At 46.4% G+C, this 27,475-nt stretch overlaps 1 protein-coding gene and 1 pseudogene across 1 annotated transcript; one reads left to right on the top strand and one right to left on the bottom strand.

Moving 5' to 3' along the window:
• The first annotated feature begins 134 nt into the window (after positions 1-134).
• On the top strand, positions 135-2,057 carry LOC125109849 (ral guanine nucleotide dissociation stimulator-like). The gene is made up of 5 exons (XM_047746957.1): positions 135-157; positions 608-682; positions 1,285-1,317; positions 1,695-1,816; positions 1,991-2,057. The coding sequence occupies exons 2-5, from the start codon at positions 650-652 to the stop codon at positions 2,055-2,057; spliced, it is 255 nt and encodes an 84-aa protein (XP_047602913.1). The 5' UTR covers positions 135-157; positions 608-649.
• A 1,220-nt stretch (positions 2,058-3,277) lies between these two features.
• LOC125109848 (ral-GDS-related protein-like) lies at positions 3,278-7,586 on the bottom strand (annotated as a pseudogene).
• Between the last annotated feature and the right edge of the window lie 19,889 nt (positions 7,587-27,475).

Genomic DNA, 27,475 nt, shown 5'->3' with positions numbered 1-27,475 from the left:
GATGTCTAGGGTCTGAAGTCAAAGACAGTGGGCGCAAGGGGACTGAGGCTATTCTGCTCTCAGGTTCTTGTCCTTGGCCCTCTAGGAGGGGCCCTTGAATAAATTTGCCACCCTGGTGAGGAAGTTGTGAAGAGCATGGAAGGGGCTGCCGATAAAGGTGAGTGTGCCTGAGGGACAGGGCCTCCAAGGTCAGGGGAGAGGGGCTCCTCCCTGAGGGCTGGAAGCCTCCAAATCAGGACAGGTGGGATGTGGGTCTCCAGCTCCACCTCCTGTCACCACAGTTCCTCAATGTCTTCTTTGCAGGTGACCAGGAGGAAGTAGTCTAGCAGGCTGGGTAGAGAATGGATTTGTGGCTGGGGAGGGGCCCGGGGCTCCATACCCTGCGATTTTCAAATTTCGAAAAGCAGGCCCTGGAGGGGAATAAGAGGAGTCTGATATTCTGGGAGGGTGAGGGGAAAGGGAATCGAGGGGATGCGACTAAGAGTCCTAGGCTCTTCCATGTGGGAACGTGGTGTGGGCCAGGACGCTGAAGCTTTTTCGGGGGGGGGGGGGCCCTGTGGGCACCAGAGAGCAGAGACTCATCCCAAACCTCCCCCTCATGACACAGGGTGTCGTCCTGTACCTTGGCACTTTCCTCACTGACCTCTTGATGTTGGAAACTGCAGTGGAGAACTACCTGGAGGTGGGTGAGCCTGAGGATTGTGGAGCAGTAACCAGAGTCCAGGGAACTGGGAGCAGAGTGTCCTTGTACTGAGCACTGAGCTCTGCGTACTTAGGAGCCCTCTCCTCCAGATAGCCTCACAGCCACCCATGTGAACAGGGTTCTCTTGCCCAACTCAGTGCTGAGGGAAGGCTAGATGGCTGCCCAACTGGTGAAGCACCAGAGCTTCCTGAAGGCAAAGCTGCATGCATTATGTGTGATTGTGCCCCAGCCTCTTCCTCAGAACTTGCCTGTGATGGAGAGTGAAGTTAGGACCCTGCACATCAACAACAGTTCAGGAACCCATAAATCCCTGCCTGCCTGAGGCTTCTGCAGCTCCCTTATGTCATCCCAGAATGTTGTGCTGCTGGGTGCAGACCTGGAGCCCTATTAAGGATCACAAATCTTCCTTTTTCTGGACCCAAGGGCTTGCCCTAGACCCCAGTCTCATTGTTTGTGTCTCAGCAGCCCCCTCCTGTGTCCTGGCCTATGTGTAGCCTAAGAAGGGGGATGTGTAAGGTGCTAGTCCTGACCAGGGGCTATTTCTAAGGAAAAATTTCCTTAGAAAATTTCCTCCTTTACAGGGAAAACAGATCAACTACTCCAAAAAGAATAAGGTGAGCATACGTGGCACTTCCTGTAGGGTGCGGGAGACAGCCCCTATCAGAGATGCCCTTGGGAAGAATATTTCATTGCTTCATCCCCTCCCATCCATCTCACATTTCCTGGGATAAGATGCTAAGAAAGAAGTGGAAGACCCATCTAGTGAGTCAGTAGGGGTCTAGAAAAGGCGTCAAGTAGAACATCCTGGAGGAGGGGCTAATTCTAGTTGCTTCTGAGTACAGTTTGGGACCAGATGAAGTTGCATGCAGCAGGGTGGCCATGTGTGCCAAGACCCAGGACCCATCCCCTGTCCCACTGCTCAGCCCTCACCTAGCCCTGTAGCTTCCCCATCCAGGCTCAGTGTGCATCCTGTGCCTCTCTCCCGGCCCAGGAATACCGAGTCCTCACGGACATCATGCTGCTCCAGGCGGCGGAAGAGAATTACTGCCTAGAGCCCCAGCTTCCATTCACGGCCTGGTTCTGGGCTGTGGAGCGGCTCAGCGAGGATGACAGGTGAGGCCCATTCAGGAGCTGGGTGAGGGGCGGGGTGGACTCTTTCTGCTGGCCCCACCTGGGATCCTTCTTCTAGAGCTCCCTGGGCAGCCAGACACCAGCTGTGCGAAAACCCTGGGAGGGACTCCTGAATGCCAGCTGCTGCTCAACTCACAGGTGTCTCTCTGTCCCTAGGTGCATCCTGTCCTGCCAGCAGAACACAAGCACCAGGACAACTGGCCACAGCCAACATCAGGAATGAACCCATTGCCAGTGCCCGAGCAAGGATTCCCCCTCGGCAGCTGGGGTACTTATGCTGCATGGGCCACATCTGCACACGCCCCTTCCTCTCAACCAATGACTGATTGTGGGGGCGGCAATATTTAATATATTTAAATGGTTTATATTTTTCTCCTCTTCTAGCCCACAAGTGTGCTTTGGTTGTTATACTTCCTACAGTACTGTGCAACATGTAGAGACTCTCTTATTGCTTTCTGAATCCAAAAATCTTAGTCATCAGCTTTTCAAAGTGGCAGGTAGAAGAAGGGCCAGCCCTCCTCTCTAGCTACAGGTGGCACCTTCAAATCCCCTTTCCTCAGAGGACAGGTTCATTTCAGTGTCAGGCATCTGAGCCAACAGCAGAGACAGCCCTCAGGACTCCTAGATGGAGAGGTTGCAGGTCCTTCCCCAGGAAGGCAACAAACACTGAACTGGAGAGTCCATGAGCGTGGCTTACACTCTCCAGAACTATGTGGTGCCAAGGAGAGGGGCTGCTTCTCTCCACTCTAAAGCAAGGAGGACGATGTCTTCTTTCCTTTGGGATATGGTGTTTGTGCTTTTGTTTGTGTTGGTTTGGACCCAGTATTTGGAACTGACAGTTGTCGAGTTCAGTCTCTGGAATTGCATCAGCACTAAGTGGAGAAAAACATGTAAAGAGATCCAGTCCCGATTGTGGAAGATTCACAAAACCTGAGGATATTTTGTCAATGGAAGAAGGGCAGGCAGTACATTCTGGACACATTTTCCCTTTAAGCTCTCCAGTTTCATGCTTTAGGAAGAATGGAATCCTCCTGGGATCATTGTCTATGATCTCTGGATTCTGTTTCCCTGCTCTTTATGGATCTGCTGGGGAAAATAAGAAACCGGGAGGTGTACATTTGGGGCCATGGCTGGGCCTGGCTCTATTCACATCTGTGCTGACATAGGAGCTAGGATGTCCAGCCTTCCTGCATTTTCTTACAAAGTTCTTGATAAGGCAGCAGAGCCCTCCAGGCCCCAGCCTCTTGGTCAGGTCCATGGTAGACACTGCTCCCTGGCTGGGGCCTGATGGAGCAGAGATTGGTTCAGTTTTACCAGGATAAACGTTCATATGTTGACCAGAGATTCCCACACTCTCCTTGCTGGCCAAGGGTACTGTTAGGTCCAGGTGGTTCTGAAGTCACTGGTCTCCAACATCGACCACATGACACACCCATGTTCCACTCACTTGTCTGAAATAGGGATCTCCCCTGACCTAGTAGACCAAAACACAGATGTAAACTGAGCAGAGGGGAAGCATCTGTCATGCAAATGGATGCCAAAGGAAGCAAGGGTAGGAATACCTCTATCCAGAGAAAATAGACTCTTAAGAAAAAAGGTGGGGTAGGATAACACAAAGAAGGAAACGGAGGCCCCGCAATGGCACCAATGGAACAATCATACAGAGGAGGTTCTCCTGACAGCCGCTTCAGGATCCCAACTCACTGAGCAAGAGTGAAGAACCCCGGTCCCTCCAGACACAATGGACACATCACTGGAATGGGTCATTTCTCAGGAAAAGGGAAATGCATTCCAACATGGAAAGATACAAAATAACATCACTGAAAGAAAGCCCACTGTGATCCCCTGCCGGGGTCTTAAGTTCCACCTATGCATGAAGCCATTTGATAATAACAGGGGAAGGGAGGGAAAACTGAATGGGAAGCCACCAGAGAGGGAGAAAAAGGAGGAGAGGCTCTTACCTAAGAAACAAGCAGAGGGTTGCTGGAGCGGAGGTGGGTGCGGGTATGGGACAATTCAGGCAGGAGCATAAAGGAGGGCATGCGAGGGGATGAGCACTGGGGGTGATACGCAACTGATGAATAATTGGGCACTACCTCAGAAGCTAATGAGGTACTGTATGGTGGCTCACTGATTTAACAAGAAAATACAATCCAAGGCTCTGTGTTTTCTTGATTTTCAATGTGGAAAATACTGGATGATTTCCTGTCTTCCCTCAAGCAAGGAAATGAGATAGCCTATTCATGAGGAGGCAATTCTCAGGACACTCTGCCTTTTTCAGCCCTAAAGAGATTTTCAAACATGCTTTCACCAGTTGCAGTCCCCATGCCTTCTAGTCAATTCGGAGCACTCTTTACAGGGGGGCAAACACTTTTTTTCTTCAAGGTGGCTCACCCCAAGCAGGTAACATCCGTACTTGCCACAGAAGTTACTACAGGTGTGCCCCCTCCATCCTTTACAAGGGCCAAACTACAAATTTTCCAGAAAGGTGCATGAATACTGGTGGCTGGAGGTTTGAACCTGGATGACGTCCAACCTTTTGTTCACTTGTGGGTTGACTAGGGGCAGGGTTTCCATCTCACTCATGGAGGTTTGAGAGCTCTCCAGCTCACCTTCAGACACAGCCCTCCCCTCTCTCCCATAGAAGAACCCGCAGAACTATGTTACTATGAATTGGGAACACACAACAAGGGTACAATTGTCTTACCTGAATTCAATTCAGCATGGCAATTACAGACTGGTCCCTCTTGGAGGTGGATCATAGTGTCCTTGATTCACCCAAACCTTCTTGGTGACTGACTCCAGACAGTGGCTCACCATGATAGAGGGATGAGAAGTTCCTCGGAGACAGGTATCACCACACCACTATCATCACCCTTTGTGGTGGAAGAAATCTATGTCCCTCGTCAGATTAAGAAACCCTTCAAACAGGACTGGAGCTGAGTGCAATAAAAGTCTCCCTTTGAAGAAGGGCTGAGCTTGGGGACATGTCCAGTCATATGCTCACTGCTCCCATCACCACACAGGTGGTGCCCAAAATGGGCAGGGTACCATTTCCAGTACGTGGCTCCTGCTCACCCAGAGCCTTCCCATTTATGATCTCTCGGTTCTGACTCATTGCATCTACGTGGTACCTCTGCCTCAGTCCTTCTCAGTGCCTGTCTCCACAGTCTGCAGCTGGACAGTGAGAGCTCAGGTTTAAAAACCCTGTTGTGGGGCGCCTAGGTGGCTCAGTGGGTTAAAGCCTCTGCCTTTGGCTCAGGTCATGATCCCAGGGTCCTGGGATCGAGCCCTTCATCGGGCTCTCCGCTGGGCAGGGAGCCTGCTTGCCCCTCTCTCTCTGCCTGTCTCTCTGCCTACTTGTAATCTCTGTCAAATAAATCAATAAAATCTTTTAAAAAATTAAAAATAAAATAAAAATAAAAACCCTGTTGGGTTTCCATGGTTGGTAAGGGATGCAGCTGAGATCTGGCCCCATATCCTAGGAGTCCACATCAGGGAAAGGGAGGTACAGGGCAGCTGAGAGCAGTAGAAAAGCTGGCCTTGCCCTTCTACCCTGAGGGCCCAGATACTCACTGCGTCCATGTAGGTGAGTTGCTCTGCCACCAGCCTGGCAGGGGAGTCTAGGAGGTCAGGCTTCTCTTTCAGCTCGTTCTTGTGTTGGCTGGAAGCCTCTGGTGTTGCAGTGGGCTCAGTGGCAACAGGGACAGCTGGAGTGAAAACTTCCATGCAAGCTGATAGCCTCACTTTTGGGGCTTAGGACCCATCACTCATACAGGACATGGGAGCCCCTGTCCCAATTCTGGAACAGCTGAGGAATGGGAGGCTGGCAATGAACTTAAGGTGAGGGAAGATGCAGAGCCAGGATTTCCCCTTGCTCCATGGGATGCCCTTTTTCTGGCTCAGCTGCTTGAATGAGTCGCTGAGCTGACACTGGGGCAGGAGAAAGGGAAAGGTTCAGCGACATCACTGACTTTCCATGTGCCTTTCCCTAAACAGGACAGATCCCATGACCTTTCAAGGAATACCCAGCCCATGAGCCCCATCCCAGATGGCCTTCCCAGCTTGCAATGCCCCTTACCCTCCACCTCAGCGTCCTTGAGCTGCAGAGTTCCTGCTGCCTCAACAGAATGGGGGCATGGGTGTTCAGGTCCCAGTCATGCCACGTGAGGTGCAAATAGGCCCCTTGACCTGGATATGGGCACTGCGCTAGGACTGCCCAATATCCTGCAGTGTCTTCTCAGGCCAGGTTCCCACAATGGGACACAGAGTACCAGGGGGAGTCATATGTGGAGCAAAGTCAGAGACCTGGCTTTTTCTTCCTCACGCTACACCCACAGAACCATTCTTTCTGTGTGGGCCCCACAGAATGACCCCAGCCCACTTGCAACCCCTCTGGAGCTGTCCTTGCTGACAGCTGACCAGGATGGATGAATGACTTCCCATAGGCAGGTCTTTTTCCCCAACAGTCATGCATCCTCCATGCAGACCAGTACAGGGATATATTGGAGGCCAATTGGTAAGTGGTCTGGTCACCACACCATTTCTCCTTGGCCCCACTTGTGGTGGTCATCGGAGGTGGACATTCAAAGGGGCAGGCAGAGCAAGAATGAACCACCCAAGGGATGGGTGTTTAAGGCACCAATTCAGCACACAGTGGGCTCTGCTTCCCAGGGAGTTTGGCAGCCCATCCACAGCAATCTTGGACTCTGGCTTCTTCAGAGGAAGCCACCCCATTAAGCTCTCCCATGGAAATCAAGAGTTCTGGGAGATCCATTGTTCTGAACATCCCCCCCACCCCCAACAACAACCCTTGTCATATCCCACCACCCTCTGTGGTGGCAGCAGGCCCTCCTTTGGCACCCAAAGACCTATCCTGTTCTTCCTTGATCGTAGAGTGCATCCTCATGGTTCCAACAGAGGTGGATCAATTTATCCCTCAAGTAGGCCACAGAGATGGCCCACCTGATGAACTCTAGACCTGCGTTCTTTGGATGTGGAGAGTGCCTATCTGCCCCTCGGACATAATTTAGACCCAGACATTGTCTCTACTTTACCCATTCACTGCTCTTGGTGACTAGAGACTGCCTGCATTCCTAGGTGTTTAAGACCCATGATTGAATGCAATCATCCCAAAGAAGACTTTGCAAATCCTGAGTGGCCCTTGGGCCACTCTGCCTGTTCCCAGTCTCCCCTGATCTGGGCACTTAAAGGACCACAACCAGGACCAACTAGATGGAATGCCAGAAGTCCTTTGCAAATAGAAAACCTGTCAGCTTTCTATTTCCTTTTCATACACCCAGAAGGGCCACAGACTTGTGAGGGTTGAGCCTGAACGCATCTTCCCTGGAGAGAGAAGTGTTAACCATGAAGATGCCCAGCATGTCCAGCAGCCCTTTCTACAGAGCCAGGCCCCAGAGAAGCACATGACATGTTTTCTCCCATGACTTCCTACAGTTTCCCTATGACGTTCATCTTCTTAGCACCCCCACTTTTCAGAAGAGGAAAGAGAAGTTCAGAGAGGTGCTTTAACATTCCTAAGACATACAACTAATAGACGGAAGGCTCCCCCTTGTGCTGTGTATGGAGTGAGCACTCACCTATTGAACTGCTGATCCAGGACCTGCCTGGCCTATGTGACAATCTGGTAGATGGATCACATTGTTGTGATGTTTGAGAAGCTTCTATCCCAGAAAGATAGGAGCAGGGAACGTACACAATTTTGCACTGTGCCTTCTCTGAGCGCCAGCATTGTGCAAGCCTCATCCAGGGACAGAAATTATTCCTTTTCCACCAGGCAGACAAGGGGGTGAGTTTCAGGGGCTATGTAGTCAACTTCAACACCATGAACTACCAGGAAGAGCAGGGTCTGGAGCTCAGACTACATCCTCCCATCTCTTTGGGAACTTGTGCAAGACAAGGGACTTGAGAGTCCACACAGAAAAAGGTTGTATGCTGAAAACCTAAGACCAAAAGGTCTTAGGCATCCAAAGGACCATCTGGCTTAAATGTACTGGTGACTTCAACACGTTCTGTTATCTGGACAATGATAGCATATCTGTCTCTTCATAGCCTGTGTGAAGAGCCGTGTGCCTTGGTCATGAGGAAAGAGCCCTACTGTAGAGAGGAGAAAAGAGAGGCAGAGAATCTCCAACACTGCTCAAGATCATCAGCCCTGGACCTGAGAACTGTCCAAAGCATGGGCGATATGGCCCTTCACCTATGCTGAGGCTTGGCCTGTTGATTTCAGGGGGAGAAAGATTCAGGAGAAAACCACCTTCCTTGGCAGGCCCGAGCACAGCCAGTTCTGTCTGGCCTGAGTTCTGGCCTTCCCCTTATCATGTCTCTGTCCACATTCCTGGGTCTGGGCCCCATCTTCCCACCCCTGTGGCTTCTACTCCCTTCTACAGACTGGAGGGCAGAGGGAAGAGCTCCACAGGAACTCTGCCCAACTGTGGGTCTGGCCTGGTGACTGATGAGACTCTGACTCCCGCCCTACAACTAAGCCCTTGGGTGAGCCCTTATCAGTGCTGGAAGATCCAACATGCCTTGTCCCGAAGACATCATCCTAACCCTAAGCCTAACACTCACCCTAATACTGAGCCTAGCCCAGCTTGGATGTTCAGGCTTCCGTCCTCCAATGCCTGGTCAACCCAGATGGGGGACCCCTGAGCTGTACCCTATAATGTCTCGTGATCCCAGGAGGAAAACTTGCCCTTAGGAAATGTGCTGAACCCGCAGAGCGGGCAAAACCTGCATGCCTCCCTGAGGACACCCCCACTTCAGGCACCCCCAAGGACCAGGAACTTGGAGTCTCACGGTCCTGCAAGCATGCGCCCTCAACTCAGGCCTTGGGATGGGTCACCACAGCGCTGGAAGATCGGGACTGCCATGCCCCTATGACCTAACCCTAACCCTAGGTTGGGTGTTCAGGCTTCCATCCCCAGAGGCCTAGCTCCCTAGCCCTCCAGACTGGGGACCCCATATTCACAACACAGGACTCTGGGTGCCACCGATGTGGAAACTCTGCCATTTGGCCCTGGACAGAACCCTCCTGGCAAGAGAAACCTCCATGCCCCCTAAAGACACCCACACCTTCCGAGGACCCCCAAGCACAATCTGGGAGCCTGGCAGGCCACCAGAGCAATGCCCTCAACTCAGCCCTCTAGAGAGCCTGACTCCGCAGTGGCACATCAGGCCTGCCCTTCTCGCAGGACCAAACCCTAACCCTAGGTTGGGTGTTGAGGTTCTGGATCCCAGAGGCCCGACACCCAGTTCCTCCCATGGATGGGAGCATCAGACTGGCGGCAGGACAGGCTCTCAGCCAGGGGGAAACCATTTCATTCGGTGCTATTTAATACCCTCAGTGCGGAAGAAACCACCATGCTCCCCTGAGGCCATTCCCTCCATCTATGCCCCTCCAGGCCAAAAACCCAGGGCCTGAGGAGCCTCCTGAATCCCGCCCTCAACTCAGCCCTTGGGTGAGCCCATATCTATGTTGCCAGATCCCACATGCCTTGTCCCTAAGACATAACCCTAACCCTAACCCGCAGCCCACGTTGGGTGCTCAGGCTTCTGTCCTTAGAGGCCTGGTTCCCAAACTCTCCAGGTGGGGGAGCCCTGAGCTGCACCCCACCATTGCACTTGGTCCCAGGAAGAAACCATGCCCTTTAGAAAGGAGGCGATCCTGCAGAGCGGTAGAAACCTGCATGCATCCCTTGGGCCACATCCACGTTTGGCGCCCACCAGGACCACGAACCAGCAGTCTGAAGATCCTGCAGACACAAGCCCTCAACTCAGCCATAGAGAGAGGCCACCACAGCGTGGGCAGATCAGGCCTGCCATGGCCCGTCGGCCTAACCCTAACCCTAGGGTGGTTATTCAGACTTCCGTCCCCAGTGGCCTGGCCCGGTAGCCCTTCAGTTTGGGGACTCCTTATTCATAACACAGGACCCTGGGTGTCACCCAGGAGGCACTTGTGCCATTTGGCCCTGTGCAGGACCCTCAGGACAGGAGAAACTTGCAAGCCCCATCAAACCACCCACACCTTCCAAGGACCCCCTGACCACAATCGCGCAGCCTGATGGGCCTCCTGAAAAATGCTCTAACTCAGCCTTCCGGGGAGCCTGCCTCCACACTGGCGCTTTGGGCCTGCCATTCTCCCAGGACCAGACACTAACCCTGGGATGGGTGTTCAGGCTCTGGACTCCAGAGTCCTGACACCCAATTCCTCCCATGGATGGGAGCATCAGACTGATGGCAAGACTCAGTCTCTCAGCCAAATGGAAACTCTTTCATTCGGTGCTATTTATTACTCTCAGAGGGAAAGGAACCAGCATGCTCCCCTTAGGCCATCCCGCCATCTTTGCCCCTCCAGGCCAAAAACTCAGGGCCTGAGGAGCATCTTGAGTCCCGTCCTCAACTCAGCCCTTGGGTGAGCCCACATCTCTGTTGCCATATCAGACATGCCTTGTTTCTAAGACATAACCTTAACCCTAACCATAACCATAACCCTAAGCCCAGGTTGGATGTTCAGGCTTCATTCCTCAGAGGCCTGGTTTCCAAACTCTCCAGATGGGGGATCCTGGAGCTGCACCCTACCATTACACCTGATCCCAGGAGGAACCCATGCCCTTTATAAATGTGCTGAACCCACAGAGTGGGAGAAACCTGTGTGCATCCCTTGGGCCACATCCACATTAGGTGCCCACTAGGATCACGAATCAGGAGTCCGACGATCCTGCAGACACACGCCCTCAACTCAGCCATAGAGAGAGGCCACCTCAGCGTGGGCAGATCGGGCATGCCATGCCCTGTCGGCCTAACACTAACACTACATTGGGTATTCAGACTTCAGTCCCCAATGGCCTAGCCCAGTAGCCCTCCAGTTTGGAGACGCCTTATTCTCAATGCCGGACTCTGGGTGCCACCCACGAGGAAACTGTGCCATTTCACCCTTCACAGAACCCTCATGGAGGGAGAAACCTGCATGCCCCGTAAGCCACCCACACCTTCAGAGGATCCCCTGATCACAATTCAGAGCCTGACGGGCCTCCAGAACAATCCTTTATCTCATCCCTCCAGGGAGCCTGCCTTCGCACTGGTCCTTCAGGCCTGCCATTCTCACAGGACAGAACCCTAACCCTAGCGTGGGTGTTCAGGCTCTGGACCCCAGAGGTCTGACACCCAATTCTTCCCATGGATGGGAGCATCAGACTGACAGCAGGACTCAGCCTCTCAACCAGGCAGAAACTGTTTCATTGGGTGCTATCTAACAGCCTCAGAGCTGTAGAAAGCTGCATGTTCCCCTGGGGATATTCCCACCATCTTTGCCCCTCTAGGCCAAAAACCCAGGGCCTGATGAGCCTCCTGACTATCCCCATCAACTCAGCCCTTGGGTGAGCACTTATCTGCAGATCTGACATGTCTTACCCCTAAGACATAACTCTAACCCTAACCCTAACCCTAACCCAATGCCTAGTGGGTGTTCAGTCTCTGTCATCAGAGGCATGGTCCAGAAACCCTCCAGATGGGGGACCCCTGTGGTGCACCACATAATTTCGCCTGATGCCAGTAGGAAAGCATACCATTTAAAAATATGCTCAACCCGTAGCATGGGACAAACCTGCATGCCTCCCTCGGGCCAGCTCACATTAGGGGCCCTGCAGGACCTCGAACCAGGAATCTGATGATCCTGTAGACACAGGCCCTCAACTCAGCCACCAGAGTGCCGGCAGACTGGGGCTGCCATACCCCTACGACCTAACCCTAACCCTCGGGTGGATATTGAGGCTTCCATCCCCATAGGCCTGGCCCACTAGCCCTCCAGATTGGGAACCCCTTATTCACAACCCAGGACTCAGTCTTCCACCAATGAGGAAACTGTGCCATTTGGCCCTGTGCAGTACCCTCATGGTGGGAGAAACCTGCATGCCCCCTGTCGTGACCCCCAACTTTGGCGGACCCCTTGACCACAATCCCAGAGCCAGATGCACTGGCCCTTCCTCAAACTGTCACATGCAGTACGGGTCATGAATCTGTTTTCAGGACAAATGACCGCTTTGGGGAACTGGCCCTCACGGCATTTCACACTTTGGCTTCCTAGGGCATTACCTCAATTTTCCCTATCGTTCCCACACTCTTTGCAGTCCATTTCTGTCCTCTGGCCAGACCATGATTGTGGATGGATGGTTGCTCTACAGTGCTGTTTGAGTTAAAAGGTGTTTCTCAGAGACGTGTTTTTCGCTCACAGTGAAGTGCATAACACCTTCCTCAAGCTCTCACACACCGTATGGGATATGACCCTGTCTTCCAGACGAATGCCCTCTTTAGGGAAATTGCGTTCATGACACTGTTACCTCTTGGCCTTAAGCACAAGGCACGCTCTCTAGCTTCCATGCTTTGTTTGGAAACGAGGTCTGTCTTCCTGATGGAAGACGTGCCTGGAGAGACCTATTGTACACGAAGCCGTTCCACAGAGTTCAGCATATATTACTTATTGTGTATTGCACCCCAGAGGTTGCTCACACTCCCATCTGCTTGAGATGTGTCAGTGGAAGGATGACTCTTCTCAGGATTCCTCCTCATAGGCATGGAGAGGGAACTTGTCAGTGCTGTCACTCAGACATTGCAAAGTGCTTCCATCTTCAGGAATGATACTCCCTCCCTGAAACTGCTTCCTGAAAGTAAGTACTCTGAGACTTAATACAGGGCACTTTCCTTTGCCTTCCTCAAATACATTTGAAATCACTTCTGTCTTCATGAAAGAAGGCTCCAGTGGAAAGTCTCATGCTGCCCACACTTATATCTCCCACTTAAGGTCATGGTACTCCCTGTAGCTCTTCACTCCAACAATTGATCAGGCCTCCACCTGCCAGAGAGATAGTGTTCGCTGAGAGGCCGTTCTCTTCCATGTTGTTTCTTAGACTTACATTCCTAGCCATTTGCTGACCCTCTTCCTGAAACTAGGGCTTCATTGCACTTACCATCAGCAAACACTTCGGGTTCCCAGAGGAGGTTATTTCAGTTTTCCCTATTGAAAGCACACATTTTGGAGTCCTCTTCTGTCCTCTGGCCAGACTATGTTTGTGGATGTACGGTTGCTCTACATTGCTGTTTGAGTTGAAACGTGCTTTCTCAACAGACTTGTTTCTCGCTCACAGTGAAGTGCAAAACACCTTCCTCAAGCTCTCACACACAGTATGGGACATGATTCAGATGAATTCCGCTTTGGGGAAATGGCCCTCACCACACCATTGCCTCTTGGCCTTAAGCACAAGGCACACTCTCTAGCTTCCCTGCTTAGTTTGGTAACGAGGTCTTGCTTCTTGATGGAAGATGTGCCTGTAGAGACCCATTGTCCATGAAGCAATTCCACAGAGTTCAGCATATATTACTTACTGTGTATTGCATCCCAGAGGTTGGCTGTCACTCCCGGCTGCCTGGGATGTGTCAGTGGAAGGATGCCTCTTCTCAGGATTCCTCCTAATAGGTATGGAAAATGTGCATGGCACATGGCAAAGTGCATCTGTCTTTGGGAACAACACTCCCACCCTGAAACTGCTTCCTGAAAGTAAGTACTCTGAGACTTAATACAGGGCACTTTCCTTTGCCTTCCTCAAGTACATTGAAATCACTTCTGTCTTCATGAAGGAAGGCTTAAGTGGAAAGTCTCATGCTGCCCACACTTGTATCTCTCACCTAAGGACCTAAGGTCATGCTACTCCCTGTGTCTTTGCCACTCTTTTAACATTTTATTTGCTCCTTTATATATTCTTATCTGGACAAAATAACAAGGTGGAAAATCTCACCACAAAAAAAGAACAAAAGGCAGTACCGAAGGCTAGGGACTTAATCAATATGGACATTGGTAATATGACAGATCTAGAGTTCAGAATGACGATTCTCAGGGTTCTAGCCCAGCTCAACAAAGGCATGGAAGGTATTAGAGAAACTATTTCCGGAGAGATAAAAGCCCTTTCTGGAGAAAAAAAAGAACTATATCTAAGTAGAAATCAAGAAAGCTATTAATGAGGTGCAATAAAAAATGGAAGCTCTTACTGCTAGGATAAATGAGGGAGAAGAAAGAATTAGTAACATAGAAGACCAAATGACAGAGAAGAAAGAAGCTCAGCAAAAGAGAGACAAACAAATACTGGACCACAAGAATAGAATTCAAGACATAAGTGACACCAGAAGATGACACAACATTAGAATAATTGGGATTCCAGAAGAAGAAGAAAGAAAGAGGGGAGCAGAAGGTATATAGGAAAGAATTATTGTAGAGAATTTCCCAAATATGGCAAAGGGAACAAACATAAAAATCTAGAAGATGCAAAGAACGCCCCTCAAAATCGATAAAAATAGGTCCACACCCCGTCATCTGATAGTAAAATTTACAAGGCTTAGCGAGAAAGAGAAAATCCTGAAAGCAGCCCGGGGAAGAAATCTGCAACATACAAGGGTAAAAACATTAGATTAGCAGCAGACTTATCCACAGAGACCTGGCAGGCCAGAAAGAACTGGCATGATATATTCAGAGCACTAAATGAGAAAAACATGCAGCCTAGAATACTATATCCAGCTAGGCTATCATTGAAAATGGACAGAGAGATAAAAAGCTTCCAGGACAAACAAAAACTGAAATTTGCAAACACCAAACCAGCTCTACAGGAAATATTGAAAGGGGTCCTCTAAGCAAAGAGAGACCTTAAAAGTAGTAGATCAGAAAGGAACAGAGACAATATACAGTAACAGTCACCTTACAGGCAATACAATGGCATTAAATTCATATTTCTCAATAGTTTCCCTGAATGTAAATGGGCTAAATGCCCCAGTCAAAAGACACAGGGTATCAGAATAGATAAAAAAACAAAACCCATCAATATGCTGCCTATAAGAAATTCATCTTAGACCTGAAGACACCTCCAGATTTAAAGTGAGGGGATGGAAAACAATTTACCATGCTAATGGACATCAAAGAAAGCTGGGGTGGCAATCCTGATATCAGATCAATTAGATTTTAAGCCAAAGACTATAATAAGAGATGAGGAAGGACACTACATCATACTCAAAGGGTCTGTCCAGCTATATGTAGAAGAATGAAACTGGCCATTCTCTTATACTGTACAAAAAGATAAATTCAAAATGGATAAAAGACATCAACATGAGACAGGAATCCATCAGAATCCTAGAGAAGAACATAGGCAGTAACCTCTTTGATATCAGCCACAGCAACTTCTTTCAAAATATGTCTCCAATTCAAATTAAAACCACATTGAGATACCACCTTACACCAGTTAGAATGGCCAAAATTAGCAAGACAGGAAACAACATGTGTTGGAGAGGATGTGGAGAAAGGGGAACCCTCTTCCACTGTTGGTGGGAATGCAAGTTGGTGCAGCCACTTTGGAGAACAGTGTGGAGATTCCTCAAGAAATTAAAAATAGAGCTTCCCTATGACCCTGCCATTGCACTACTGGGTATTTACCCCAAAGCTGCAGATGTAGTGAAAAGAAGGGCCATCTGTACCCCAATGTTTATAGCAGCAATGGCCACGGTTGCCACACTGTGGAAAGAACCAAGATGCCCTTCAACGGACGAATGGATAAGGAAGATGGGGTCCATATACACTATGGAGTATTATGCCTCCATCAGAAAGGATGAATATCCAACTTTTGTAGCAACATGGACGGGACTGGAAGAGATTATACTGAGTGAAATAAGTCAAGCAGAGAGAGTCAATTATCCTATGGTTTCACTTATTTGTGGAGCATAACAAATAGCATGGAGGACATGCTATAGATGAAGAGGAGAAGTGAGCTGGGGGAAATTGGAAGGGGAGGTGAACCATGAGATACTATGGACTCTGAGAAACAATCTGAGGGGTTTGAAGCAGTGGGCGGTGGGAGGTTGGTGGGACCAGGTGGTGGGTATTAGAGAGGGCACAGATTGCATGGAGCACTGGGTGTGGTACAAAAACAATGAATACTGTTACGCTGAAAAGAAATAAATTTTTTTTTAAAAAAGAGTCTGTCCAACAAGAAAAGCTAACAATTTTAAATATCTATGCCCCTAACATGGGAGCAGCCAACTATATAAACCAATTAATAACAAAATCAAAGAAATATAACATACAATTATAGTAGGGGACTTTAACACTCCCCTCACTGAAATGGACAGATCATCCAAGCAAAAGGTCAACAAGGAAATAAAGGCCTTAAATGACACACTGGACCAGATGGACATCACAGATATATTCAGAACATTCCATCCCAAAACAACAGAATAAACATTCTTCTCTAGTGCACTTGGAACATTCTCCAGATAGACCACATCCTAGGTCATAAATCAGGTCTCAACCGGTATCAAAAGGTTGGGTTCATTCCCTGTATATATATATATTTTAAAGATTTTATTTATTTATTTGACAGAGAGAGATCACAAGTAGATGGAGAGGAAGGCAGAGAGAGAGAGAGAGAGAAGCAGGCTTCTTGCTGAGCAGAGAGCCTGATGTGGGACTCGATCCCAGGACCCTGAGATCATGACCCGAGCCGAAGGCAGCGGCTTAACCCACTGAGCCACCCAGGCGCCCCATTCCCTGTATATTTTCATACCACAGTGCTCTGAAGCTAGAATTCAATCACAAGAGGAAATTTGGAAAGAACCCAAACCCATGGAGACTAAGCAGCATCCTTCTAAAGAATGAATGGGTCAACCAGGAAATTAAAGAAGAATTGAAAAAATTCATGGAAACAAATGATAATGAAAACACAATAGTTCAAAATCTGTGGGACACAGCAATGGCAGTTCTGAGAAGAAAATATATAGCAGTACAAGCCTTTCTCAAGAAACAAGAAAGCTCTCAAATACACAACCTAACCCTGTACCTAAAGGAGCTGGAGAAAGAACAACAAAGAAAGCCTAAATCCAGCAGGAGAAGAGAAATCATAAAGATCAGAGCAGAAATCAATGAAATAGAAACTAAAAAAACAATAGAACAAATCAACGAAACTAGGAGCTGGTTCTTGAAAGAATTAATTAGATTGATAAATCCCTGGCCAGACTTATCAAAAAGAAAAGAGAAAAGACCCAAATAAATAAAATCATGAGTGAAAGAGGAGACATCACAACCAACACCAAAGAAATACAAACAATTATAAGAACATACTATGAGCTGGGGCACCTGGGTGGCACAATGGGTTAAAGCCTCTGCCTTCAGCTCAGGTCATGATCCCTGGGTCCTGGGATCAAGCCCCGCATCGCATCGCATCGGGCTCTCTGCTCAGCAGGGAGCCTGCTTCCTCCTCTCTCTCTCTGCCTGCCTCTCTGCCTACTTGTGATCTCTGTCAAATAAATAAATAAAATCTTAAAAAAAAAAGAAAGAACATACTATGAGCAACTCTACACCAACAAATTCGACAATCTGGAAGAAATACAGATCTAGGATACATTCCTAGAAACATATAAACTACCACAACTGAACCAGGAAGAAATAGAAAGCCTCAACAGACCCATAACCAGTAAGGAGATTGAAACAGTCATCAAAAATCTCCACACAAACAAAAGCACAGGGCCAGATGGATTCCCAGGGGAATTCTACCAAACATTTAAGGAAGAATTAATTCCTATTCTCCTGAAACTGTTCCAAAAAATAGAAATGGAAGGAAAACTTCCAAACTCATTTTATGAGGCCAGCATCACCTTGATCCCAAAACCAGACAAGGATCCCATCAAAAAAGAGAATTACAGACCAATATCCTTGATGAGCACCGATGTAAAAATTCTCACCAAAATACTAGCCAAAAGGATCCAACAGTACATTAAAAAGATTATTCACCACGACCAAGAGGGATTTGTTCCAGGGCTGCAAGGTTGGTTCAACATCTGCAAATCAATCAACGTGATACAATACATTAATAAAAGAAAGAAAAAGAACCATATGATACTCTCAATAATGCTGAAAAAACATTTGACAAAGTGCAGCATCCCTTCCTGATTAAAATTCTTCAAAGTGCAGGGTTAGAGGGCACATACCTCAATATTATCAAAGCCATCTATGAAAAACCCACCGCAAATATAATTCTCAATGGAGAAAAACTGAAAGCTTTTCCTCAAAGGTCAGGAACACAGCAGGGATGTCCATTATCACCACTGCTATTTAACATAGTACTAGAAGTCCTAGCCTCAGCAATCAGACTACGAAAAGAGTATTAAAGACATCCAAACTGGCAAAGAAGAACTCAAACTATCACTCTTTGCAGATGATATGATACTATATGTGGAATACCCCAAAGCCTCCACCCCCAAACTGCTAGAACTTGTATAGGAATTCAGTAAAGTGACAGGATATAACATCAATGCACAGAAATCAGTTGCATTTCTTTACACCAACAAGACAGAAGAAAAAGAAATTAAAGAGTCAATTGCATTTACAATTGCACCCAAAACCAAAAGATACCTAGGAATAAACCTAACCAAGAAGGCAAAGTATCTATACTCAGAACACTGTAAAGTACTCATGAAAGAAATTGAGGAAGACACAAAGAAATGGAAAAATGTTCCATGTTCATGGATTGGAAGAACTAATATTCTGAAAATGTCCATGCTACCTAAAGCAATCTACACATTTAATGCAATCCCTATCAACATCCCATCCACTTTTTTTTTCAAAGAAATAGAACAAGTAATCCTAAAATTTACATGGAATCAGAAAACACCTCGAATAGCCAAAGGAATATTGAAAAAGAAAGCCAAAGTTGGCGGCATCACAATTCCAGACTTCAAGCTCTATTACAAAGCTGTCATCATCAAGACAGCATGGTACTGGCACAAAAACAGACACATAGATCAATGGAACAGAATACAGAGCCCAGAAATAGACCCTCAACTCTATGGCCAATTAATCTTCGACAAAGCAGGGAGGAATGTCCAATGGAAAAATGACAGCCTCTTCAACAAATGGTGCTGGGAATATTGGACAACCACATGCAGAAAAATGAAATTGGACCACTTCCTTACACCACACAGAAAAATAGACTCAAAATGGATGAAGAACCTCAATGTGAGAAAGGAATCCATCAAAATCCTTGAGGAGAACACAGGCAGCAACCTCTTCGACCTCAGCCGCAGCAACATCCTCCTAGGAACATCGCCAAAGGCAACAGAAGCAAGGGCAAAAATAAACTATTGGAAGGGGAGGTGAACCATGAGAGATTATGGACTCTGAAAAACAATCTGAGGGTTCTGAAGGGGCGGGGGGTGGGAGGTAAGGGGAACCAGGTGGTGGGTATTAGAGAGGGCATGGATTGCGTGGAGCACTGGGTGCGGTGCAAAAACAATGAATACTGTTATGCTGAAAAGGAATAAAAAAATTAAAAAATTTTAAAAAATGAACTATTGGGATTTCATCAAGATCAAAAGCTTTTGCACAGCAAAGGAAACAGTTAACAAAACCAAAAGACAACCTACAGAATGGGAGAAGATATTTGCAAAAGACATATCAGATAAAGGGCTAGTATCCAAAATCGATAAAGAGCTTAGCAAACTCAACACCCAAAGAACAAATAACCCAATCAAGAAATGGGCAGAGGACATGAAGAGACATTTCTGCAAAGAAGACATCCAGATGGCCAACAGACACATGAAAAACTTCTCCACATCACTCGGCATCAGAGAAATACAAATCAAAACCACAATGAGATACCACCTCACACCAGTCAGAATGGCTAAAATTAACAAGTCAGGAAATGACAGATGCTGGTGAGGATGTGGAGAAAGGGGAACCCTCCTACACTGTTGGTGGGAATGTAAGCTCGTGCAACCACTCTGGAAAACAATGTGGGAGTTCCTCAAAAAGCTGAAAATAGAGCTACCCTATGACCCAGAAATTGCACTACTGGGTATATACACTAAAGAGACAAACGTGGAGGGCGCTTGGGTGGCTCAGTGGGTTAAGCTTCTGCCTTCAGCTCAGGTCATGATCTCTGGGTCCTGGGATCCAGCCCCGCATTGGGCTCTTTGCTCAGCGGGGCGCCTGCTTCCCCCTGCCTCTCTGCCTACTTGTGATCTCTCTCTCTCTGTCAAATAAATAAATAACATCTTTTAAAAAAAGAAGAAGATGTGGTATGTATATACAATGGAATACTATGCAGCCATCAAAAGAAATGAAATCTTGCCATTTGCGATGACGTGGATGGAACTAGAGGGTATTATGCTTAGCAAAATAAGTCAATCGGAGAAAGACAACTATCATATGATCTCCCTGATATGAGGAAGTGGAGATGCAACATGGGGGGTTGGGGAGGGTAGGAAAAGAAAAAGTGAAAGAAGATGGGATCAGGAGGGAGCCAAACCATAAAAGACTCAATCTCAAAAAACAGACTGAGGGTTGCTGGTGGGAGGGTGTCAGAGAAGGTGGTGGGGATATGGACATTGGGGTATGTGCTATGGTGAGTGCTGTGAAATGTGTAAACCTGGCGATTCACAGACCTGTACCCCTGGGGATAAAGATACATTATATGTTTATAAAAATGAAAAAAATAAAAAAATTTAAAAAATTTAAAAAAAAATCATAATCAAGGGGGAGACAAGATGGCGGGGAAGTAGGAGGAGGCGCCCTTTCAACCTGTACCCTAAAGTGAGCTGATTACCTTCCAAAGAATTCTGAGCACCCACGAAATCAGACTGAGATCAGAATTATACACGTCTGGATCTCTACAGGAGCAGAAGACACCAGTGGGCAGGTAAAGCGGAGTGGGAACGTCGGACTGATACCGGAAGATAAAAGGGGGAGGGAGCCACCAGAGGCGACCCATTGGAAAGTAATATCCCAATACGAGAGTGCCCTGCATCTGGGGACCAGCATTGACTTGGAGTCTGGTAGAAAGCACTCAAAAAGAGCAAAGGATCACAGGGGGGAAATTGTGGGAATCGGGGCAGTTAGGGACAGGGGCTTAAGTCCCCGGACCCAGGACAGCCACCCCTGGCGCAGAGCCAGAGAGAGTGCAGCAGAGAAACCAGGTCTTGATCCCTGAGCCACCAGCGCACCTGAGAGCGTGTGGGGTCCGGCTCCCATGAGGGGATGGGAGCCTCACTGGCCAGGAGAAGCACAGCCTTTTTGCAGTCCCCAAGCGAGTGCCGTGCCGTGCTATCAGAGTCTGAGTAGCACCCCGAGCCCTCCCCTGAGAGAGGTGTGCACAGGTGCCAGCCCGGTGCTCTAGGACCCGGAAAGACCAGGCACTCTGAGCCCAGGCCAGTGGGAAAATCTCAGTATGCAATCGCTGCTTGAAACCTCTCTGGTGGTCTGGAGCTGCCCAGACAGCCGCAGATGCTGTAGTTTTGGGTCGAAGCAAAAAATCCTGCGTCCCCAGGGACCGCGACTCAGAACCTGCTCTGTCAGCAGCCAAGGGGGAATTTATTTGGGCCCTGCAGCCAGACTGAGGCTTCTCTCTGAGAGGGAGGTCAGGGTGCAGTTTGCTTTCCTCTAAACCTACAAAACCATCAAAAGCGGTCAAGACAAGAGAGGAAAAAAAAAAAAGTGAACAAACATAAAAACCTCCAGAGAACAAAAGCCTGAAAAAAACAGTTTCCTCAGAGCCCACCCCCTTGAGGGGGGCGGGAGGACTTAACTCAGAGAACATCCTTGACTGAAAACCCACGTGACAGGCCCCTCCCCCAGGAAACCAACCAGGAAAGAAAAAAAAAAAAGGACGACAAGAGAACCACCACTACTTCATAGGACAACTTTTATTTTTAATTCGTTCCCACTATTCTGGCTCATTTTTTTAATATAGATAATTTTTTAACCTATTTACCATCACAGTGAGATGTCCAGTACATCAAATTCCATAATAACCTTCTAACCTGAACTTCTTGATACATAAACCTGTGTTTTTCCTTTGCATTTCTATTTTTTAAATTTCTTTTTTTTTAATTTTAGTTTAGTCTAGTTTATTCCTTTTTTATTTTTATTTGCTAATATTCATATAGAGTTAAACTTCAAGATAATCCCCTTTCCCCAATCAATGCTACCCCTATAGGTAAACCAATTTTTAATCCCCCTTTATCTTAGGAAAGTTGAGTCCTTTTTTTTTTTTTAAGATTTTTATTTATTTATCTGACAGAGAGAGATCACAAGTAGGCAGAGAGGCAGGCAGAGAGAGAGGGAAGCAGGCTCCTCGCAGAGCAGAGAGCCCGATGCGGGGCTCAATCCCAGGACCCTGAGACCACGACCCGAGCCGAAGGCAGAGGCTTTAACCACTGAGCCACCCAGGCGCCCCCGAAAGTTGAGTCCTTTAACAAAGATATCAAGATACATCCAGGAAGAATCAAAACAACCTTTCTCTCCCACACTGAGAATTTATAACCACTCTCCCATTTTTTTCCTCCACCAGTGTTTTTGTGTTTTTGTGTTTTTCCTGATAGTATATAAATCTTACACTTGGGGTTCTTTTTGACGAGGTTCTTCCTTTATTTGCATATAATATATATATTTCTCTTATCATATACTTTTATCAGTCTTTTGTTTGTCTATTTTTGTTGGTATACTTCATAAATCTTACCTTGGGGCCCATTTGGGCTGAACCTTCTCTTTTATCTTCCCTTTCATTCCTGTCTCTCTCTCTCTTTCTTTTTTTTCTTTTTCTTTTCTTTTTTCTCTCGTTTGGGTGGGGAATCCTGATTGCTCAGAAGTGTTCCAGGGTGCATTGTGACTGCATCACGGTCGATACATCCAGCTACATCCGTTCAGCCATCTATCACCAAAATAAGTAGGAGGAGGAATGCCCAACAGAAGAAAAATATAGAGGATGGGCCTTCTGCAACAGAGCTAACGGCTACCAACATAGACAATATGTCAGAAAGAGAATTCAGGCTAACAATTATCCAGGCAATAGCTAGGTTGGAGGAAGCCATGGATGAACAAATGGAATTGATTAGGGCTGAACTGAAAGCGACCAGAGATGATGTTCACAATGTTAGGGCAGAGCTGAAAGCTACCAGGGATGAAGTTCACAATGCTCTCAATGAGTTCCAATCTAATCTAAATTCTCTCAAACCTAGGGTAACTGAGACAGAAGATAGAATTAGTGATCTGGAGGACAAACAGATAGAAAGGATCAGGAGGAAGCCGGGAACAAACAGCTTAGAACTGACATTCAAAATGGATGCCTTGAAAGAAGAAGTTCTTTATAGATCCTGGATATCAACCTTTTGTCTGCACTGTCATTTGCAAGTATCTTCTCCCATTCTGTGGGTTGCCTCTCTGTTTTGTTGACTGTTTCCTTTGCTGTGCAGAAGCTTTTGATTTTGATGAAGTCCCAAAAGTTCATTTTCTTTTGTTTCTTTTGCCTTTAGAGACATATCTTGAAAGAAGTTGCTGTGGCTGATATCAAAGAGATTACTGCCTATGTTCTCCTCTAGGATTCTGATGGATTCCTGTCTCACGTTGAGGTCTTTTATCCATTTTGAGTTTATCTTTGTGTACGGTGGAAGAGAATGGCTGAGTTTCATTCCTCTACATATAGCTGTCCAGTTTTCCCAGCACCATTTATTGAAGAGACTGTCTTTTTTCCACTGGATATGCTTTCCTGCTTTGTCGAGGATTATTTGACCATAGAGTTGAGGGTCCATATCCGGGCTCTCTACTCTGTTCCACTGGCCCATGTGTCTGTTTTTATGCCAGGATCATGCTGTCTTGGTGATCACAGCTTTGTAGTAAGGCTTGAAATCAGGTGACGTGATGCCGCCAGTTTTATTTTTGTTTTTCAACATTTCCTTAGCGATTTGGGGTCTCTTGTGATTCCATACAAATTTTAGGATTAGTTGCTCCAGCTCTTTGAAAAATACCGGTGGAATTTTGATCGGGATGGCATTAAAAGTATAGATTGCTGTAGGCAGTATAAACATTTTAATGTTTATTCTTCGGATCCAAGAGCATGGAATGGTCTTCCATCTTTTCGATCTTCTTCAATTTCTTTCATGAGTGTTCTGTAGTTCCTCGAGTACAGTTCCTTTACCTCTTTGGTTAGGTTTATTCCCAGGTATCTTATGGTCCTTACTGCTATAGTAACCGGAATTGATTCTCTAATTTCCCTTTCTGTACTTTCATTGTTAGTGTATAAGAAAGCCACTGATTTCTGTACATTGACTTTGTATCCTGCCACATTACTGAATTGCTGTATGAGTTCTAGTAGTTTAGGGGTGGAGTCTTTTGGGTTTTCCATATAAAGAATCATGTCATCTGCGAAGATAGAGAGTTTGGCTTCTTCATTGCCAATTTGGATACACTTTCTTTCTCTCTGTTGTCTAATTGCTGTTGCTAGGACTTCTTTTTTTTAATTTTTTTTATTTTTTTTATAATTTTTTTTTATTTTTTCAGCATAACAGTATTCATTATTTTGCACCACACCCAGTGCTCCATGCAATCCGTGCCCTCCACAATACCCACCACCTGGTGCCCCCAACCTCCCACCCCCCACCCCTTCAAAATTCTCAGATCGTTTTTCAGAGTCCATAGTCTCTCATGGTTCACCTCCCCTTCCAATTTCCCTCAACTCCCTTCTCCTCTCCATCTCCCCTTGTCCTCCATGCTATTTGTTATGCTCCACAAATAAGTGAAACCATATGATAATTGACTCTCTCTGCTTGACTTATTTCACTCAGCATAATCTCTTCCAGTCCCGTCCATGTTGCTACAAAACTTGGGTATTCATCCTTTCTTTTTTCTTTCTTTCTTTTTTTTTTTACAGCTTTATAAACATATATTTTTACCCCAGGGGTACAGATCTGCGAATCGCCAGGTTTACACACTTCACAACACTCACCATAGCACCTACCCTCCCCAATATCCATAACCCCACCCCCTCTCCCAACCCCCTCCCCCCATCAACACTCAGTTTGTTTTGTGAGATTAAGAGTCACTTATGGTTTGTCTCCCTCCCAATCCCATCTTGTTTCATTTACTCTTCTCCTACCTCCTCAACCCCCCATGTTGCATCTCCTCTCCCTCATATCAGGGAGATCATATGATAGTTGTCTTTCTCCGATTGACTTATTTCGCTAAGCATGATACCCTCTAGTTCCATCCACGTCGTCGCAAATGGCAAGATTTCATTTCTTTTGATGGCTGCATAGTATTCCATTGTGTATATATACCACATCTTCTTTATCCATTCGTCTGTAGATGGACATCTAGGTTCTTTCCATAGTTTGGCTATTGTAGACATTGCTGCTATAAACATTCGGGTGCATGTGCCCCTTAGGATCACTACGTTTGTATCTTTAGGGTAAACACCCAGCAGTGCAATTGCTGGGTCATAGGGTAGTTCTATTTTCAACATTTTGAGGAACCTCCATGCTGTTTTCCAGAGTGGTTGCACCAGCTTGCATTCCCACCAACAGTGTAGGAGGGTTCCCCTTTCTCCGCATCCTCGCCAGCATCTGTCATTTCCTGACTTGTTCATTTTAGCCATTCTGACTGGTGTGAGGTGATATCTCATGGTGGTTTTGATTTGTATTTCCCTGATGCCAAGTGATATGGAGCACTTTTTCATGTGTCTGTTGGCCATCTGGATGTCTTCTTTGCAGAAATGTCTGTTCATGTCCTCTGCCCATTCTTGATTGGATTATTTGTTCTTTGGGTGTTGAGTTTGCTACGTTCTTTATAGATTTTGGACACTAGCCCTTTATCTGATATGTCATTTGCAAATATCTTCTCCCATTCTGTCAGTTGTCTTTTGGTTTTGTTGCCTGTTTCCTTTGCTGTGCAAAAGCTTTTGATCTTGATAAAATCCCAAAAGTTCATTTTTGCCCTTGCTTCCCTTGCCTTTGGTGATGTTCCTAGGAAGATGTTGTTGCGGCTGAGGTCGAAGAGGTTGCTGCCTGTGTTCTCCTCGAGGATTTTGATGGATTCCTTTCTCACATTGAGATCCTTCATCCATTTTGAGTCTATTTTCGTGTGTGGTGTAAGGAAATGATCCAATTTCATTTTTCTGCATGTGGCTGTCCAATTTTCCCAACACCATTTATTGAAGAGGCTGTCTTTTTTCCATTGGACATTCTTTCCTGCTTTGTCGAAGATGAGTTGACCATAGAGTCAAGGGTCCATTTCTGGGCTCTCTATTCTGTTACATTGATCTATGTGTCTGTTTTTGTGCCAGTACCATGCTGTCTTGATGATGACAGCTTTGTAATAGAGCTTGAAGTCCGGAATTGTGATGCCACCAACTTTGGCTTTCTTTTTCAATATTCCTTTGGCTATTCGAGATCTTTTCTGGTTCCATATAAATTTCAGGATTATTTGTTCCATTTCTTTGAAAAAAAATGGATGGTACTTTGATAGGAATTGCATTAAATGTGTAGATTGCTTTAGGTAGCATAGACATTTTCACAGTATTTATTCTTCCAATCCAGGAGCATGGAACATTTTTCCATTTCTTTGTGTCTTCCTCAATTTCTTTCATGAGTACTTTATAGTTTTCTGAGTATAGATTCTTAATCTCTTTGGTTAGGTTTATTCTAGGTATCTTATAGTTTTGGGTGCAATTGTAAATGGGATGGACTCCTTAATTTCTCTTTCTTCTGTCTTGTTGTTGGTGTAGAGAAATGCAACTGATTTCTGTGCATTGATTTTATATCCTGACACTTTACTGAATTCCTGTACAAGTTCTAGCAGTTTTGGAGTGGAGTCATTGGGTTTTCCACATATAGTATCATATCATCTGCAAAGAGTGATAGTTTGACTTCTTCTTTGCCGATTTGGATGCCTTTAATTTCCTTTTGTTGTCTGATTGCTGAGGCTAGGACTTCTAGTACTATGTTAAATAGCAGTGGTGATAACGGACATCCCTGCCGTGTTCCTGACCTTAGTGGAAAAGCTTTCAGTTTTTCTCCATTGAGAATGATATTTGCAGTGGGTTTTTCATAGATGGCTTTGATAATATTGAGGTATGTGCCATCTATCCCTACACTTTGAAGAGTTTTGATCAGGAAGGGATGCTGTACTTTGTCAAATGCTTTTTCAGCATCTATGGAGAGTATCATATGGTTCTTGTTCTTTCTTTTATTAATATATTGTATCACATTGATTGATTTGCGGATGTTGAACCAACCTTGCAGCCCTGGAATAAATCCCACTTGGTCGTGGTGAATAATCCTTTTAATGTACTGTTGAATCCTATTGGCTAGTATTTTGGCAAGAATTTTTGCATCTGTGTTCATCAAGGATATTGGTCTGTAGTTCTCTTTTTTGTTGGGATCCTTGTCTGGTTTTCGGATCAAGGTGATGCTGGCCTCATAAAATGAGTTTGGAAGTTTTCCTTCTGTTTCTATTTTTTGGAACAGTTTCAGGAGAATAGGAATTAGTTCTTCTTTAAATGTTTGGTAGAATTCCCCCGGGAAGCCGTCTGGCCCTGGGCTTTTGTTTGTTTGGAGATTTTTGATGACTGTTTCAATCTCCTTACTGGTTATGGGTCTGTTGAGGCTTTCTATTTCTTCCTGGTTCAGTTGTGGTAGTTTATATGTCTCTAGGAATGCATCCATTTCTTCCAGATTGTCAAATTTGTTGGCGTAGAGTTGCTCATAGTATGTTCTTATATTTGTCTGTATTTCTTTGGTGTTCGTTGTGATCTCTCCTCTTTCATT

Source organism: Lutra lutra, chromosome 9, assembly GCF_902655055.1.
Source record: "Lutra lutra chromosome 9, mLutLut1.2, whole genome shotgun sequence".
Classification (NCBI taxonomy): domain Eukaryota; kingdom Metazoa; phylum Chordata; class Mammalia; order Carnivora; family Mustelidae; genus Lutra; species Lutra lutra.
The sequence above is the reverse complement of the archived record's forward strand: the minus strand, read 5'-3'. Positions and strand labels throughout refer to the sequence as shown.